Genomic DNA, 16,699 nt, shown 5'->3' with positions numbered 1-16,699 from the left:
AATGGGATGCTAGCGCCACGCAACGGGAGCATAACCACATACTTTGAAATGACCGTTACAAAGTTTTACACAAGGCAGAAAGCAAAGATAGACGTCTGTTCTCTGTGGTTAAATTCCTTACACAGTTTCGGAACTGGACTTGGATGTCTATTCTCTGTGCTATAGGTGGAACTATATTGGAGTGCACACTTGGCGACACTAGCGCCAAAAGAGAAATCAGCTACGAATTTGCACCCCGAATTGAAATGTGACAGCACCGCGTGATGCATTCCCAGTTATTTCAAAACCACCGTTGCTATGACACAGACAAACAGACGTAACACCTTGAACGATTTTCATGAAAATCCATCGCCCAGTTCACACTACCATCACCTGGTGGAAAAGTTGCACGAATCACTGTGTTGTGCAATATCGTCAACAGAAGGCGCTAGTGTGAAACGTCAAATGCATAGAAAAACCACAGACAAACAGACGTAACACTTGCGAAATTTCCATCGATCACGCATTTAACGATCATTTTAATTTTTCATAGTTGTGGCTTTCACAACCAGAGGCGCGCGCATCGTTTTTCTATGCGTTTGACGTTTCACACTAGCGCCTTCTGTTGACGATATTGCACAACATAGTGATTCGTGCAACTTTTCCACCAGGTGATGGTAGTGTGAACTGGGCGATGGATTTCCATGAAAATCGTTCAAGGTGTTACGTCTGTTTGTCTGTGGAAAAACGATGCACGCCCCTCTGGTTGTGAAAGCCACAACTATGAAAATTTAAAAATTTAATCATTTAATGATCATTGAAAGCGTGGTCGATGGAAATTTCGCAAGTGTTACGTCTGTTTGTCTGTGGCTATGATTTACCCAAACGCACTTTATGAGCTTGGACGTCTGTTCTCTGTGTTATTTCCTTAAAGATTTGAAAACCGGACATGAGCTGCCATCTGCTTTTCAAACTACCGTTCTGCATTAGCGCTAAACTGCGTCGACTAGCGGAATCAGTTTGACTTCTGTGGGTAGGCGTTGCAAAAAATTAACGACTGTGCAGTCCCTCGTTGTCGTGCTGACAGCTGCTGACATTTCATGTTGTTGTTGTTTACCTTCTGTTTCAGTTTCCAAGTTGGATGAACGAAAGACGCAATGTACTTTTTAAAACATCTGTTTTAATCCTATAAATTGTTCGCATTATTTGCCAGTAAATAAATTAATCATCCATTAAAATGACCCCTGCGATGGTGGAGAACCGTCTCGCACCGGAGAACATCGAGTCGTTCGTGAATGACTGCCTCCGGGAGGATCTAAAACTGTACGAGCAGCAGCTGACCCGACTGAACGCGGAAATCATGGAGTACGTGCAGCTCAAAAACATGATTGAAAACATCCAGGAAAACGCCTCCGATGGGTTCAAAACGCAGGTCAACATCGGCGGAAACTTCTTCATGAAGGCCAAAGCGGACCGGGTCGAGCGGATTTTGGTTGACGTTGGGCTGAAGCACTTCGTGGAATTCAGCCTGGAGGAAGCGCTCAAATTCGTGGACATGAAGGTCAAGGTTTTGACGAAACAGGCGGATGTGATTCGGGACAAAAGCGTCGAAACCAGAGCCAATATCAAGCTGGCGCTGATGGTGATCGGAGATACGAATAAGCTGTACGGTGGCCAAGAGCGGTGATGGTTTAATTTGTTATATTCTTAAATATTAGAAATTACATATTTTTGCTTGTTGAAAGCTGCAATCTCAAACACCAATAATTATTTCTTGACCTAACCAAAAGTGTGAAACTGCAGGCTTACGCTCTACTGAATAAACAGGGTGTCTACTACCTGGAAAAACCTGGAAAACCTGGAATTATCAGGGAATTTCATTGACCCTGGAAAAAACCTGGAATTATCAGGGAATTTCGAAGTCAATCAGGGAATTCTTGGGGGAAAGGATTTTTAATTGAAACTTTTTAACTAAACCTTGGTATATAACTATCATGAAGAAATTCTGGTGAAATATATATAACCACTGCTTGTATTTCTTGAATAAGATTCTTCAGTTGATTTTTATAGATTTTCGAAGGGAGTTCGTGACCGAAGACGGAAAGAAATTTCTAACAATTCCTTAATAGCTTTATTTTCAAACAAGGATGGGAACACTCACTTGCAAAGCGTTACACTCACTTGGTGTTTTCTCCGCTCAGAAGCATGTAATCAAGAAACGATGTATGGACGATTTTTGCCTTGTGGTTTTGTCTACAAGTTTGCCGAATAGAGTAGGGGTCGCACACGCTTACCGAAGTCGTGAGGGAGTTGCGAAGGCAACTCTCCACGAGGTGAATGTAAATTGCACTCACCTTGTGGAAAGTCGCTTTCACAGCTCTGTCGCGACTTTGGTATGCGTGTTCGACCCCTAGTCTATTCGGCAAACTTTTAGACAAAACTACAAGGCAAAAGTCGTCCATACATCGTTTTTTTGATTGCACGCTTGGGGGCTGTCCATAAACCACGTGGTCATTTTTTTGGGACTTTTCGACCCCCCCCCCCCCCCCCCCCCCGTGGTCATTAGTCCATACAAAATTTTTTATTTGTCCATACAAAATGGTAATTGGCCGAACCCCCCCTTCCTCCTCATGACCACGTGGTTTATGGACAGCCTCATTGTGAGCTTAGAAAATACCAAGTGAATGTAACTCTTCGCTAGTGAGTGTTCCCATCCCTGTTTTCAAATACAGTTGAAATGCTTCGGTTTTTTTTATTACTAGTAGATTTTAGAAAATTTCTAGAAGAAAATTCCAGATTCTTGAAAAAAAAAACTCAGGATTTTCTAAAGCATTTGTTTAGGAAATCCTTCAGGGAATACCTTACTTTTTCTAAAGGATATCATGAGTAAGTGCATTGAGACGTTCTCTGAAGAAGCTAGAAAAATTCTCCGTATACCTAATAATTTAAATCAAAAACTAAGAAAAAACCTGATAAAAATTATAAACAGTACCGTAAACCGGGGTCACATTGATCTCCGGGTCGAAATTGATCAGACGGTTTTCAGTTAGGCTCAGCATATTTTAAATAGTTTTCTTTCTAGTATCGTACAGTTGGAAACATATACTAGACGGTACTTGTACGGAAACTATTTGAAGTAGGCTTTATCTAACGGAAAATCGTCTGATCAATTTCGACCCGGAGATCAATTTGACCCCGGTTTACGGTACTCTAACAATTCTAAAGGATCAACTGGAGATCCAGAAATCCCGGAAAAATGTCTGATGGAATTCTTAACATATCTTTATCAGAATGTATAAACAAGCTTTCTACAAACTTTCAGGAAAAACATCCAGAGTGGGGATTTTAGTTGAATTAACATTCCTTAAAATTCTCCAGTTAATTGATGAAGTAATATTTTTTTTCGTTACAAACCATGAGAATTTTTTAAAAAATTATTTTTCAACAAATCCCGTGAAAGGAATGGTTGATAAAACTTCTAGATAATAATGTGGCTGAACCCATGAGAAGCTCCGCAAAATGTTGAATTTTCTAGGAGTAGTTTTAATCAATAGTTAAGATGTTTTTTTTTTAAATATTCAGTATGAATTTATGGAACTTAGAACAACCGAATTCTTGAAAAACATTTCAGTATAGACTTTTCGAATAATTTTTGGACTCAGATTTGCCTAGGTTTTTTTCAAGAATGTCGACAGTAAAAAATCCCAAGCAGTTTCTAATGAAATATTGCAGAAAGTTCATTATTTCATTTCGTGATTTTATGTGATCTTCAACACATTATCATCTTATACCACCATAGATGTCGTAAATGCAGGGATTTGGCCGAATCACGGAGTCAAAGAAAACACCGTCTTGCTCCAGTTAGTTTACAACAACGAATGACGTTTATTCATTTTCTCTCTACATTCATAGGATTGGTAGTTTGGTAGACAGGTCGTACAATTCAGGTGTCAAATGCAAGGTTTGTACAAAATAGGTAAAGCAAATCATAACATCTTTCCCTCCCTTAAAGAAAATTCTGTTGCTTAACTGTCTACACATATTTGGTTAGTGGATTAGTTCACAACACATTACAGGTCCAATCTATGCGGAGCCTTTCTTTCTCGAGTTGATCTTCTAACTGTCTCACCAGCATTATCTACCAAGGTTCTAGACTTTACACTCCGCTTCTCTTGTACCCTTGAACCTGTTCCCGCATCGTTGATCGCAGTACTGATAGGAGTAGTTTGTCGAGAAATGAGAGGTGTTAACATATTTTGAGCAGAATCGCCTTCGGTAACATCTGATTCTGGTTCAGTAATGTCCAGTTCCGCTTTTACCTGAACTGCAGGCTGATAGTCCTGGGATCCTGGCATCAACATTTCACGACGTCGCTGGATATCATCTGGAACCTGTTCACGCAGTTCAGCTCGCTGAGTAACGGGTCCTGGCACTGGTCCCGGCTTCAATTGATCGACATGCCGCTTCCACATTCTACCGTCATCCAACTCGATCATATAGTGGAGCTTCCCGACTCTCTCAACAACAAAACCGAACCTCCACTTTTCTGATTGTGACATAAAGTCCCGTGCAGCCACTCTGTCATTGATCATGAACGAACGCATCGACTTTTCCTCCCCTCGAAGATCCTCGTGTGTTGACCTTTGTTCATCCTGTCTGGGAATCAAGAGATCAAGACGAGACTTAATCTGCCGTCCAAACACCAGCATCGATGGACTTTTTCCTGTTGTAGGATGCACTGTTCTTCGATATGCCATCAGTATCTGTTGAAGCTCTACGTGCACCTCAGAGCGTGGACATTTCAGCGCTTTGATTTTGTCCTTGAACGTCTGGACATACCTTTCCGCCTGACCATTCGTCGCGGGATGGTATGGTGCTCCCATCTTATGCACGATTCCGTTTCTCTTGAGAAACTTTTGGAACTGGTCCGACGTAAATTGAGTTCCTCGATCCGTCACTAGAACTGATGGCAACCCAAATACAGCGAAAAACTCCCTCATCTTTTCAATCGTTGTTTCCGTAGTCATATCGGGGATAACCTTCACTTCAGGCCATTTGCTGTGAGCATCGACTATGATCAAGAAATACAGCCCCATAAACGGTCCTGCAAAATCAGCATGAATCCTTTGGAACGGCTCTGAAGGACGTTCCCAGCAATGAACTGGTACTTTAGCGGGGTTTGATCGAACGCGAGCACAGTCCACACAGTTCCGAGCTATCTCCTCTATATCCCGATCGATATTCTCCCACCAACAGTAGGATCTCGCCAACGACTTCATCCTGGATACTCCGAAATGACCAGCATGCAGTTCGTCCAAAACACGACTGCGAAGGGTTGGAGGAACGTATACCCGAATTCCGCGCATCAAACACGAACCCTGCAAACTGAATTCTTTCTGATCCACACCAAACCTGAAACGACCTTCCACAGTACGACCCGACTTCAACGCTTGAATCAGTTCTTTGACACTTCTATCCCTAGTAGTAGCCTCACCGAGTTCTTTGGAGTCTACCGGAAGCGTTTCAATCTGACTAACCTGAACAACATCGACTTCCTCTACCTGATTCCGATTACTTCGATCAACAACCGGTAAGCGCGACATTCCGTCAGCATTTCCATGATCCTTAGATGCACGGAAGCGAATTTGAAAATCGAAAGACTCAAGGAAGACCGCGTAATGCTGCATACGTAATGCGCAGAGTGTTGGCAAACCTTTGTCTGGCGAAAATATCTGTACAACAGGCTTGTTGTCCGTAACCAAAATAAACTTCCGCCCAAAGAGATACTGATGGAATTTCCGAACACCAAAGATGATCGCGTACGCCTCTTTGTCTACCTGACTATACTTTTGCTGAGTAGCATTGAGTGTTTGCGAAGCGTGCTGAATTGGCCGTTCGCTACCATCTGGGTAAATGTGGCTCAATACTGCCCCCACTCCATATGGCGAAGCGTCCGTAGCTAGAACCAGCGGCAACTTTGCATCATAATGCACCAACACACGTTCCGACTGCATCTCTGATTTCACCCATAGAAAAGCTCGCTCGCAGGCATCAGTCCACACAAATGGGGTCTTGTCCTTCAGTAGGTTATTTATTGGATATACCTTCGTACTCAGATTTTTCATAAATCTGCCGTAATAGTTTACGAGCCCTAAAAACGCACGGACCTGTTCGCGATTCTCTGGACGTGGCATGTTTTGGATGGCATCGACCTTCTGCTTCATCTTGTGAATCCCATGCTGATCAACGATGTACCCGCAATACTCGATGCTATCGGCGAAAAACTCACATTTCTTGACATTTACCCGCATATTGTGTTCATGAAACCTTTTTAGTACCTCACGCAGCCGATTCAAATGTGTTTCATCGTCTGGACCCGTAACTTCCACATCGTCAAGAAATACCGTGACTCCAGGAATTCCCTGTAGAATTTGAGAGATCTCTCTCTGAAAGATGGCTGGTGCAGAAGCGACTCCATACATCAGCCTTGTTGGCTGATACAGACCAAGATGGGTATTCAACGTTAGCATTGGTTGATCCTCTTGCCTAACTGACATTTGCAAGTATGCTTGAGTCAGATCTAACTTGGTGAATTTCTGTCCACCTGCCATGTTAGAGAACATCTCGTTGATCGTAGGAAGTGGATGTTCGTCGACTACCAAACTCTTGTTCACAGTGAGTTTGTAATCCCCGCACAAACGAATTCTGCCCCCAGATTTCATTACTGGTACGACCGGTGTGGCCCATTCACTACGATTAACTTTCACCAAAACACCTTTCTCGACCATGCTATGGATCTCTTGTTCTACGGAATCACGAATCGAAAACGGCAGTGGCCGTGCCTTGAGAAAAACAGGCTTTGAATCCGGTTTGAAGTGCAAAGCGGCTTGTATACCTTCAATGTTACCCATCGATTCATCGAATACGGAAGGAAACTCTTCAATCAACCCCTTAACCGCCGCTGGGAGAGGAGCATGCAAAGTAATTTTGTCAACGGAACTAATAGAACCCCCCAGGATGTCATTCCAGTCCAACCGTAGAGCTCGCATCCACTCACGTCCCAGTAATGGATGCCGCCTTCCCTCCACTACAAACAAACGCAAACGTTCCGTCTGGTTTCCGTGCTCAACTTCCGTCTGAATGACGCCAATGACCCCGATTTTGTTTCCACAGTAACTACACAGTTCAATATCTGTTGATTGCAATGGCAAATCGTTCAAAAACTTGACCTTGTCAGTACTACTGATCAACGATACCGGAGATCCGCTATCAACCTCAAACTGAACCAGTGCTCCCCCCACAATAACCTTGAGAAAAATCTTTGACAAATCATTAGACCGGTGTTCCAACTTACATACATCAACAACATACACCCGGTCTCCATCTGAGCACTCTGATTCAGATACATCATCTTCAACAAGGTTTGTTGAGTGTTTCTTCGTTCGGTTCTGATTCTTACTCATTTGAGAATGGTTTGCATTGGAGCTGAGGCACACCCGCTTCAAATGGCCCTTCTTTTTGCACAGGCCGCAAATTTTGTTTTTATGTTCACACTTATCAGCCAAGTGTGCCTCACTTCCGCAGCGGAAACATGTAAACTTGTTAGTAGGATTAGTTACCTTCGTGGCTGCGGTGGCTGCTGAATCCCTTCCGGCGTGAAGCCTCTTACGATCCATCAGATTGACTTCCTGCATCCGTCGATTCAGCACTTCCGCACCCTCACCGGATGCCTCCATTGATAGCGCGATCTGCTTTGCCTTGTCAAAAGTTAGTCCCTTCTCTTCGATCAGTCGGCTCCGGATCCTCTGGTTCCGCAGACCGAACACCAACTGATTCCGTAGTCCTTTCTGCAAGTAATCTCCAAAACCGCAGTACTTGGCTTCTCGCTGCAGTGCCGTTATGTATTCCGCAACGGTTTCGCCTTCACGTTGCATCCGCTGGCGAAACTTCCACAGCTCCACCATCTCTAACGGCTCTGGATCGAAGTACTGCTCCAGCAACGTAACGATTTCGTCGTAGGTTTTGGCTTCCGGATCTTCTGGGGAGAGATGGTCACAGAGCAAATTATATGTCTCGGCTCCCATGTAATGAAGTAGCATGTTCCTTTTCATCGCCGGTCCGATGCCGAAAATCTGGAGCGCTCCTTCGAAGCGTTTTACCCATCGCCCCCACTTCGATTTGTGTTTGTCGAATGCCTCAAGAACAAAGGTAGGCGGTATGATCGCAGCAGCAGCGACGGCTCCACCGCCGACAGCATTCTCATCATCAGAGTCTTCCGCCATCTTCCACTTTGTCGCAGCTCACAAGTACGCCGACGCACCCGATTGCAGTAGCAGCAGCAGCACGTACACCACAGCAGATATTTGTGTGTACCGATTCCCGGGTCGTTGCACAGCGGCACATCCAACAACACCTTTGCAAGTATGGGTGTGAGTGCAATCTTGTCTTCGATGGCCCCAACGCAGAATTCCACTTGTCCGGATCTCGTCACAAACAGTACTCCGCCCCGATTGCGCTTGCGGGGTTACTAATCCGCTCGTCGTCAACTGTCGTAAATGCAGGGATTTGGCCGAATCACGGAGTCAAAGAAAACACCGTCTTGCTCCAGTTAGTTTACAACAACGAATGACGTTTATTCATTTTCTCTCTACATTCATAGGATTGGTAGTTTGGTAGACAGGTCGTACAATTCAGGTGTCAAATGCAAGGTTTGTACAAAATAGGTAAAGCAAATCATAACAATAGATTTATACAAATTACACTAGTTTACAAAATAAAACGAAAGTCGTGAACTTCCGTCAACGACCAAAGTTTTTGAAGCATAATTTAGCGCTGATTTCGAAACCGTGCTTCAAAAAATTTAAAGTAGAACAGTTTTTGAGTTCTAGCTCAATATCGAATTTTACAAGTTTTTAAAATATGGAATTAATTGAAATTCAAAAATCTTGCGTTTTGTTCAACCAAATTTAAATCTTTTTCCATAAATTACAAGCTGATTATAATACAATTCGATCATCTGAATGCAGGTTTTGCGTCAGATTGATGAAATTCAAGATATTGGCGAGTTTTGGGGACGATCTCCTTAAATTTTAGCAAATTTTCCAAAAATATGTGAAGAAATGCATTTTTTTCATCAAGAAAAAACAATTTAAAAATTCTTTCTCAACGTTTATTTGACATATCAGATGTAGGCGAGTTACAGTAAAAAAAAATAGCCCAATCGGAGCATTGATTACGGAGAATGAGATGTGTGAAGTGAGCGACTTTGCTTAAAAATAGAACAAAAATCGATTTCAAATCATCAGCCTTGTATGGAAAGTCGAAAAAAATTCCGCTCTACTGTATTTTTTTTCCTTCACGTTTTCGAACTCAGGGCATGATTCTACACCAAAAACGATCATCAGCTTACCGAGTTCAAAAATGCTGTAAACTAGTGTTATTGGTAATATTTCTTGAAGGCTCTCACCAACATCTTAATCAGTTAAAAAATCGCAAACATTTCCTTTTAATTGACAAATAATTTCCATAGACTTTCGCATTAAATTTAATTTGAAATCCGGCGAAAATTGTTGGAGCTGCTCCATTTCTGCTTGAAGTTCAACCAGAAATAAATCTACTAATGCCACCGCCATTTTTTTTCTAACAAAATTCAGCAAACTCTTTTCTGATGGGTATATGGTAAATTTACTTCTGCTAGTTATTATTTTTATTTCGGAACCTGGAATTTTTTTCTCAGACCTGGAAAAAACCTGGAAAAATCAGGGAATTTTATTTTAGTAAACGAGTAGACACCCTGATAAACAAACACATACAAAATACCAACTTGAATTGGATAAAAGGCCTTGTTCTATTGTGCAGTCTTCTTTACCGATTACGGCTATTTAAACCCACAACTGTTTTTAGTCGATTAGCTGTCTGATGGTCGAATTCGCTTCTAAATAGTACTCTGCTGTGTTGGGCAGGGAAACATGCATTAAGATACATATTTCACAAAGTCGCGTACAGAACCTAAAATTATTTATTGGTTAAAATAGGTATTTATTTTTTTTTTATTACGTCTAAATATTTGCGGAGGTTGAAAATGTCTGCTTTATTGGTATGGAGTTGTTTCGAGTAGAAGAGACGAACCAGCCAAGGGCTGAAAGTCTCTCTAATAAAGACAAATCAGGCCGAACATGTCTAAAGGTCCTATCTGCAGAAGAGAGGCTCTCTTTGGTTCCCCTCTCTTTCGTTAATATCTCAGCTGTTTATTTGTATTATGAATGTCTCCTTGCATTGAACGATGGTCAAAACAATCGTCTTTTGATTTGTACTGCAAAAATAGTTGAAAAGTGTACCATTACATTGCAATAAATGAAAGAGAAAGTAAACAAAGAGAGCCTCTCAAATGCAGATAGGACCTATTGAAATGTTTGGCCTGAAATCAATCAATCAATGTTTCGAGTAGATATTTTTCAAAGTGCTGTGTCCGTACTTGATTGTCTGTCAGTGGGCACAAATGAAATGCCCTAATCGTTTTCGAACCCCTCCCAGCGACAACATCGAAGGCGTCGTTCAAATATTACGCACTATTTAACTTGATCGGTTAATACAGTAGAATAACTCAGGCCAAACATGTCTAAAGGTCCTATCTGCAGAAGAGAATCTCTCTTTGGTTTCCCTCTCTTTCGTTAATATCTCAGCTGTTTATTTGTATTATGATTGTCTCCTTGCATTGAACGATGGTTAAAACAATCGTCTTTAGATTTGTACTTCAAAAATAGTTGAAAAGTGTACCATTACATTGCAATAATTGAAAGAGAAAGTGAACAAAGAGAGCCTCTCAAATGCAGATAGGACCTATTGAAATGTTTGGCCTGAACTAGCCACAGAAGTCCAATGTCGCGACTATTCATGTGACTAACATCTAGTTTGCCACGCCCTTACAGCGTCAGCAGCGGTACTAGAAGTGTCAAGTTAAGTTTGTTTACCAAAACAGAAGGTCCTCTACAAGATGGCCTCATAAAAATAGTAAGTTATTGCAATTAAAGTTATTAAAATAATTAAATGAGAAAAGTGACTACAGCGCCATTGGAGTTCTAGTGTATTTCTATTGTTAATACCAAACGAACAAAGTTTTTTTTTTCTACATTCAATGTGATTATTTGAGATTTTTTGTATGAATGAACACTGATAGATTTTGCAGAGCTTAATGATTCGTAACTTGTGAACGGTACTACTACGCCCCCTTTGCGCCACCCAACCGTCTGACGACGACTTTCCATCCAGTGATGACGATAATGATGATGATCCTGACCAGAGCTGCCATATATACAGATTTATCTGCATTATACAGATTTTCAATCCTTCATACAGATCATACAGATTGCGTTTTGTATGAAATGGAGCTTGTTCAACTACTAGAGTATACATGGGATACAGGTTTTTTATAAGAATTTTGTATGGGATACAGATGTTCTAAAATACTCATACAGCTAAAAAAACATCTGGCAGCCCTGATCCTGACTTTGCGAGAAAAACAAACGTCAAAATTTTGTCGGAGCATTTTGCATCGCAGCAGTGAATTTTCCGTCGTTCTGCATGTTTCGTTTTTTGTTCCCGTAAAAAAAGTGTTTTCGCGTCGAATTCCACTCGCGAACCGGTCGCCCAGTGTGTCGTTTACCTCAGCGAACTGGAAATCCTCCCGCTTGCCATGTAATGTTCGGGCGAAACATGTTACAGGCAGCATCGGTCGGCCGCGACGTAAGATTGTGATAAGGGCTTATTCAAATATTACGTAACGCAAAATTTGCCAATTTTAAACCCCCTCCCTCCCCTACGTAACAACTTTTGTATGGAAAATTTTGAAATTTTGTGTGAAGCGTAACGCAGCGCTGGACCCCCTCCCTCCCCCCTTAGCGTTACGTAATATTTGAACGAACCCTAACAAACGCACTCAGGTGCCCACTGCTGCAGCACCAACAAGAAGAAGCAGCAGCTGGGGGGTCAATCGAAAGAAAAAGTGCAGTTTTTCTTCCGGATTTGTGATTTAAGCTCTTGCGACGCGCCCCCGTATCTTTCCGGGTACGGATGTATTCCAGCTATTGGGAGTTCTCCCCGGATTGCATTGTTGTCGGTCTACTGTGGCACTGCTGAGTACGTTGGTTTTGTTTTCCGGAAGCATCATCTTCAAGAAGCAGCCGACAGACTGTAGGAGGGAGAAAATCATTCGTCATAGCAAGCAGAAGAAGCAATAAAGAGCACCAATACCAGCAGCGCCAGCAGGTTTCGTCGCCGTAATGGATTTGGTGGATATCGACAAGGTTTTGGATGATTTGGAACTGAATGAGGACAATACGTGTCGATCGACGACGGTGGGAGGAGCGCCAGCAGCTGGTGCAGCAAAGGTAGCGAGTTTGGCATCCAGCGGACCCGCGGCAGGTATGTGCTGTATCTGTTTACATTGGATTGCTAATAGCTAGCAGGGGGTTTCAATTTTTTCTCCACGGTTCAGTGTGTTATTTGGATATCTTTGGTGTTATTGTAATAAGACAATTTTAACTATTCTGCCGTGAATCGCATATCAGTCCCATCTTTGCTGGATTTCCTATGCAAATGGGACAAGTATGCGATTCACGGCAGTATTGTACTCAATCTTATTTTTATTTAATGACTAGCTGACCCGGCAAACCTTGTATTGCCTTTTTTAATTGTGGATCTTTCACTACGACACTTTAGATTGGTTTAGTTTTGATGGTTTTGAGTATTTTTTGTTCTTATAAAACATATATGATAATTTCAAAGTTTTTTTTCTAGTATTTTTGTTAATTGTCTTTACTTATTCTACATACAGTGTATGAAACAATTGTCCGTACAGCAATTTTTTGGTCAAAATAATTTTTCATTTAAATGTTTATAACTTTTTTATACGTCAATCAAAAACGCTGAAATTTTGACCAATCATAAACCATATATTGAAGCTCCATTGGTAAAATTTTCAGCGAGATCGAATAAGTTTTCTGAAAGTTATAGAACTTTTAGTATCACTTATATGATTTTTGAACACATTTTTAAAACATTATATCTCTATATGTACTTGATGATACTTTTTCAATCTTTTTTGTGTAACAGCTCATACCTAAGGCTTCGTTTCGAAGTTTAATATTCACTACAAAAAAATATGAAAAATCTGTATATGTTCAAAGAATTATTTGGAAATTTATCATATTTTGATCAATAAAAGTGCCAAGTGTTTTCAACTTTTTTAACTCTCTCAATGTAATATTTTTATACAGGACCTACTAAACTACATATGAAGAGTAGGTCCTATGCATTTTTCGTTCAGTTAATGCACTTTTATTGGTGGAAAACGTTTGGCAGATTATATGTGCAAAATATGATAATTTTTTAAATATCGTCAACTACATAAGCAAATTTTTCATATTTTTTGTAGTGAATATAAAACCTTAAACGAAGCTGCATATGAAAGCCTTAGGTTTAAGCTGTAACACAAAAAAAAAATTGAAAATGTTTCATCGAGTACATATTGAGATATAATGTTTTAAAAATGTGTTCAAAAATCTTATAAGTTTTACTAAAAGTTCTATCACAAAACTTATTCGATCTCACTCAAAATTTTACCAATAGAGCTTCAATATATGGTTTATGATTGATCGAAATTTCAGCGATTTTGATTGACGCATAAAAAAGTTATAAACATTTGAATGAAATATTATTTTGAAAAAAAAAATTGCTGTACGGCAATTGTTTGATACACTGTATGAACACAGTCACCCCGAGGACAAATGAAACAATTCAATTCAAGCATAATTTTTCGAATCGACGTATCTAACTTTTTCACTAATCTGAGTAAATTCATGGTCAATGTTGACGACCATTTCACTAAAATAGTTTTTTATGAAAAGACTTTTCATAAGTTTTTTCGTGCTTAACATCACCAGGGATATTGCACGCACTAGGTAAGGAACAAAACCTACTCATTCCATATCATTTTTACAATGAATTTTGACAAAAATACACATACACCGGGTTGGTTCGAGATACGTCATGCCAGATACGTCGCTTTTGTATGGTGCCAGTTTGGTGTATCTGTTACTTTTGATTTTGGCTAGATACGTCGTTTGGTTTTCTCATATATCAAAACGGTGTATCTATCAGTAAAGTTGTAAACATCAAAATAGTTAGATACGTCGTTTCGAAAAATATACTTAGTTAAACAAATTAAGCAATAAATCATCAAACAGTGATGTGGATTCTTCAATTTGCTTTATGAATCATGCATGCAGCAGTAAACCCGGATTTGTTTACATTCTCGAGTTACGTCGGATTGAAAAGTTATGCTTGAATTATCTTGTTTATCATTTCATTCGACTAATAATAAGTTCGAACTTCTATTGGAACATACTTCTTGATTGAGTAAGAAAGTTCGTGTTTTATCTTCCCTAATTATTATAAGTTTTTGTTGATTTTTTATGCGAAGGTCCACTCTTTTGTAATAGTGTAATACAGTGTATTTTTAAAAGAAGAAAAAAATCTCAGATGAACTATGCAGTTTGGTGGCTAATCAACTCACTATCAGCGTAAGGGGCTGTCCATTAATTACGTAAGGGTTTATGGGGGGAGGGGGGGGGGGTTTGAGAAATCTTACGCGCCATACAACAATAATTAGGTTCTCATACAAAAAATCTTACAAGGGGGGGTGGGGGTGTCGAAAAATCGTAAAATTTCCCTTACGTAATTAATGGACAGCCCCTAACTTAAAAGGAAAAATCTGCCATAGAGTTAACAGTTCAACTGCCATCAACACAATATTGCCACTTGAAAGAAAAACTTATGATTAAAAGAAGGAAACATTGCTGTTCTCATTTTCAGCAGTTGGACCGCAAACATTTTAAAAGTTTGACTTGAAAGAACAGCCTATTACTAAAAGAAGGAAATATCTCAGATGGATTGAGCAGTATAAGCAGCAGGTGATAATGAGGGCATGATGATCTTTCCGCCTGATGACCTTTTGGTTCAATGGCCATTCTACCTAATGTTCATTCGGGATATTGTGCATCCATTTCCAAGAATGGATACTATGGACATTTTTAGCCTTCAAAAACCTTCAGATGCTGAATTTAGTTTCATTTGCTTTTAGCCAAGGGCTGAAAGTCTCTTAAATAAAGATAAATCAATCAATTCATTTGCTTTTTTTGATGCTCAAATTATGCCAATTTCTCTATTTCAAATCGAGGACTGTCCTACGAAATGAAGAGGGGTTGCACACAACTTTTGAAACATGTCTTGCCTTCAAAACTCACCACATCCATAATTTGATTCCATTTGCATGATTAATTTTCTTTATGCAATTCAGTATCATAATTTACATTTTATGTAACTCATTTTGATATCATAATGGCCAATTTTTCCGAACTGGCTCATTATGCAACTGAAATGAGTTGCATAATGAAAAATAGTTGTATAATGTTCATAATGCAACTCATTTGAGTTGCATTATGAACATTATGCAACTCAAATGGGTTGCATTATGAAAAAAATCATTGCATAAAATTTTGTATGGAACTCGTTGCAAAACTCGATTTTTTCAGCACTCTTCGTATTTATCCAACTCGGCAAGCCTCGTTGGATAAATGTACGACTCGTGCTGAAAAAATCAACTTTTTGCCACTCGTTACATAAATAACTATTATATGCAGAAGTTTCTGTTTTATTTGCATTCCAAAAAAAAGAAGGGATCTCACGATAACATTGAAACATTGCTTGCCTTGCTATTGGGATTGATTTGTTCTAATAATATTTAGTAATGTTTTGATTAGTTTGTATAGGAGCCTTTCCAAAAAGAGGAGGGTCTCAAAGTCATCATGAAATATTTTTTGCTCTCTTGAATCTCCCTATTCCAAATTTGGTTCCGTTTGTTTGATAATATACACAATTTGTGCTTCCTTATATCTCCATATGTCACATTTGGTTCGATTTGATTGATTGATTCTCATGTTATGCAGAATTGTTCGTTTTATTTGTTTGGTGGTTTCACAGATAATATATGTTTTTCCTAGAACAAAATTTGACTCAAAACGTATGTAAAAACTGTAAAACCGTATACCTTGATCACTGCTTCCATCTATACAACAAATTGCTATCTGACATGGACTGCTTGCGCCTGTCATTTGCACTCAAGCGCTATGAATGCGATCGTTGCGCTATCTCTAAATGGTTGCAAGTTAGGTTTTCTCATTGAAATGACCGTTGAAAGGGTTTACACACATTTCATATGTTAGCAATAACGTCTGTTTCTGTGGTACCCCCTGTTTGTGAGGGAGTTTGGAGCGGTCTCAAGCCATCATGAAAACATTTTTTTTGCTTTCTCGACATGCCAAATTTGATTGATTGGTTCTCAAGTTATGCAGAAATTTTTGTTTAATTTGTATAAGTTCCTCTTTTTTCAATGAGGGGGCGGGGAGTGTTGCATCTCACACATCACGCCACCATATAAACATTTCCTACCTTACCTTCTAAACCCTCCACATGTCGAATTTGGTTCCATTTGCTCGATTGGTTCTCTAGTTTTGCGTTATGCCCGCACTGCCCATAACTGCATAACAGTCACATTCGACAGAAGTAGGCATTGGAGAAAATGGAGTTTAAAGTTTGCAACATGCGCTAGTATGGAGACGAAACGAAATTTCAAAAATTTGTCAATAATTTAAAATTCATCCTT

At 39.9% G+C, this 16,699-nt stretch overlaps 2 protein-coding genes across 2 annotated transcripts; one reads left to right on the top strand and one right to left on the bottom strand.

The window, feature by feature from the left end:
* Window positions 1-1,099: 1,099 nt before the first annotated feature.
* On the top strand, window positions 1,100-1,737 carry LOC109399011 (protein UXT). The gene has a single exon (XM_019671456.4). The coding sequence runs from the start codon at window positions 1,217-1,219 to the stop codon at window positions 1,664-1,666; it is 450 nt and encodes a 149-aa protein (XP_019527001.2). The 5' UTR covers window positions 1,100-1,216; the 3' UTR covers window positions 1,667-1,737.
* Window positions 1,738-4,049: 2,312 nt separating this feature from the next.
* On the bottom strand, window positions 4,050-8,261 carry LOC115254467 (uncharacterized protein K02A2.6-like). The gene has a single exon (XM_062843465.1). The coding sequence runs from the start codon at window positions 8,259-8,261 to the stop codon at window positions 4,050-4,052; it is 4,212 nt and encodes a 1,403-aa protein (XP_062699449.1).
* Between the last annotated feature and the right edge of the window lie 8,438 nt (window positions 8,262-16,699).

Source organism: Aedes albopictus, unplaced genomic scaffold, assembly GCF_035046485.1.
Source record: "Aedes albopictus strain Foshan unplaced genomic scaffold, AalbF5 HiC_scaffold_235, whole genome shotgun sequence".
NCBI lineage: Eukaryota > Metazoa > Arthropoda > Insecta > Diptera > Culicidae > Aedes > Aedes albopictus.
The sequence above is the reverse complement of the archived record's forward strand: the minus strand, read 5'-3'. Positions and strand labels throughout refer to the sequence as shown.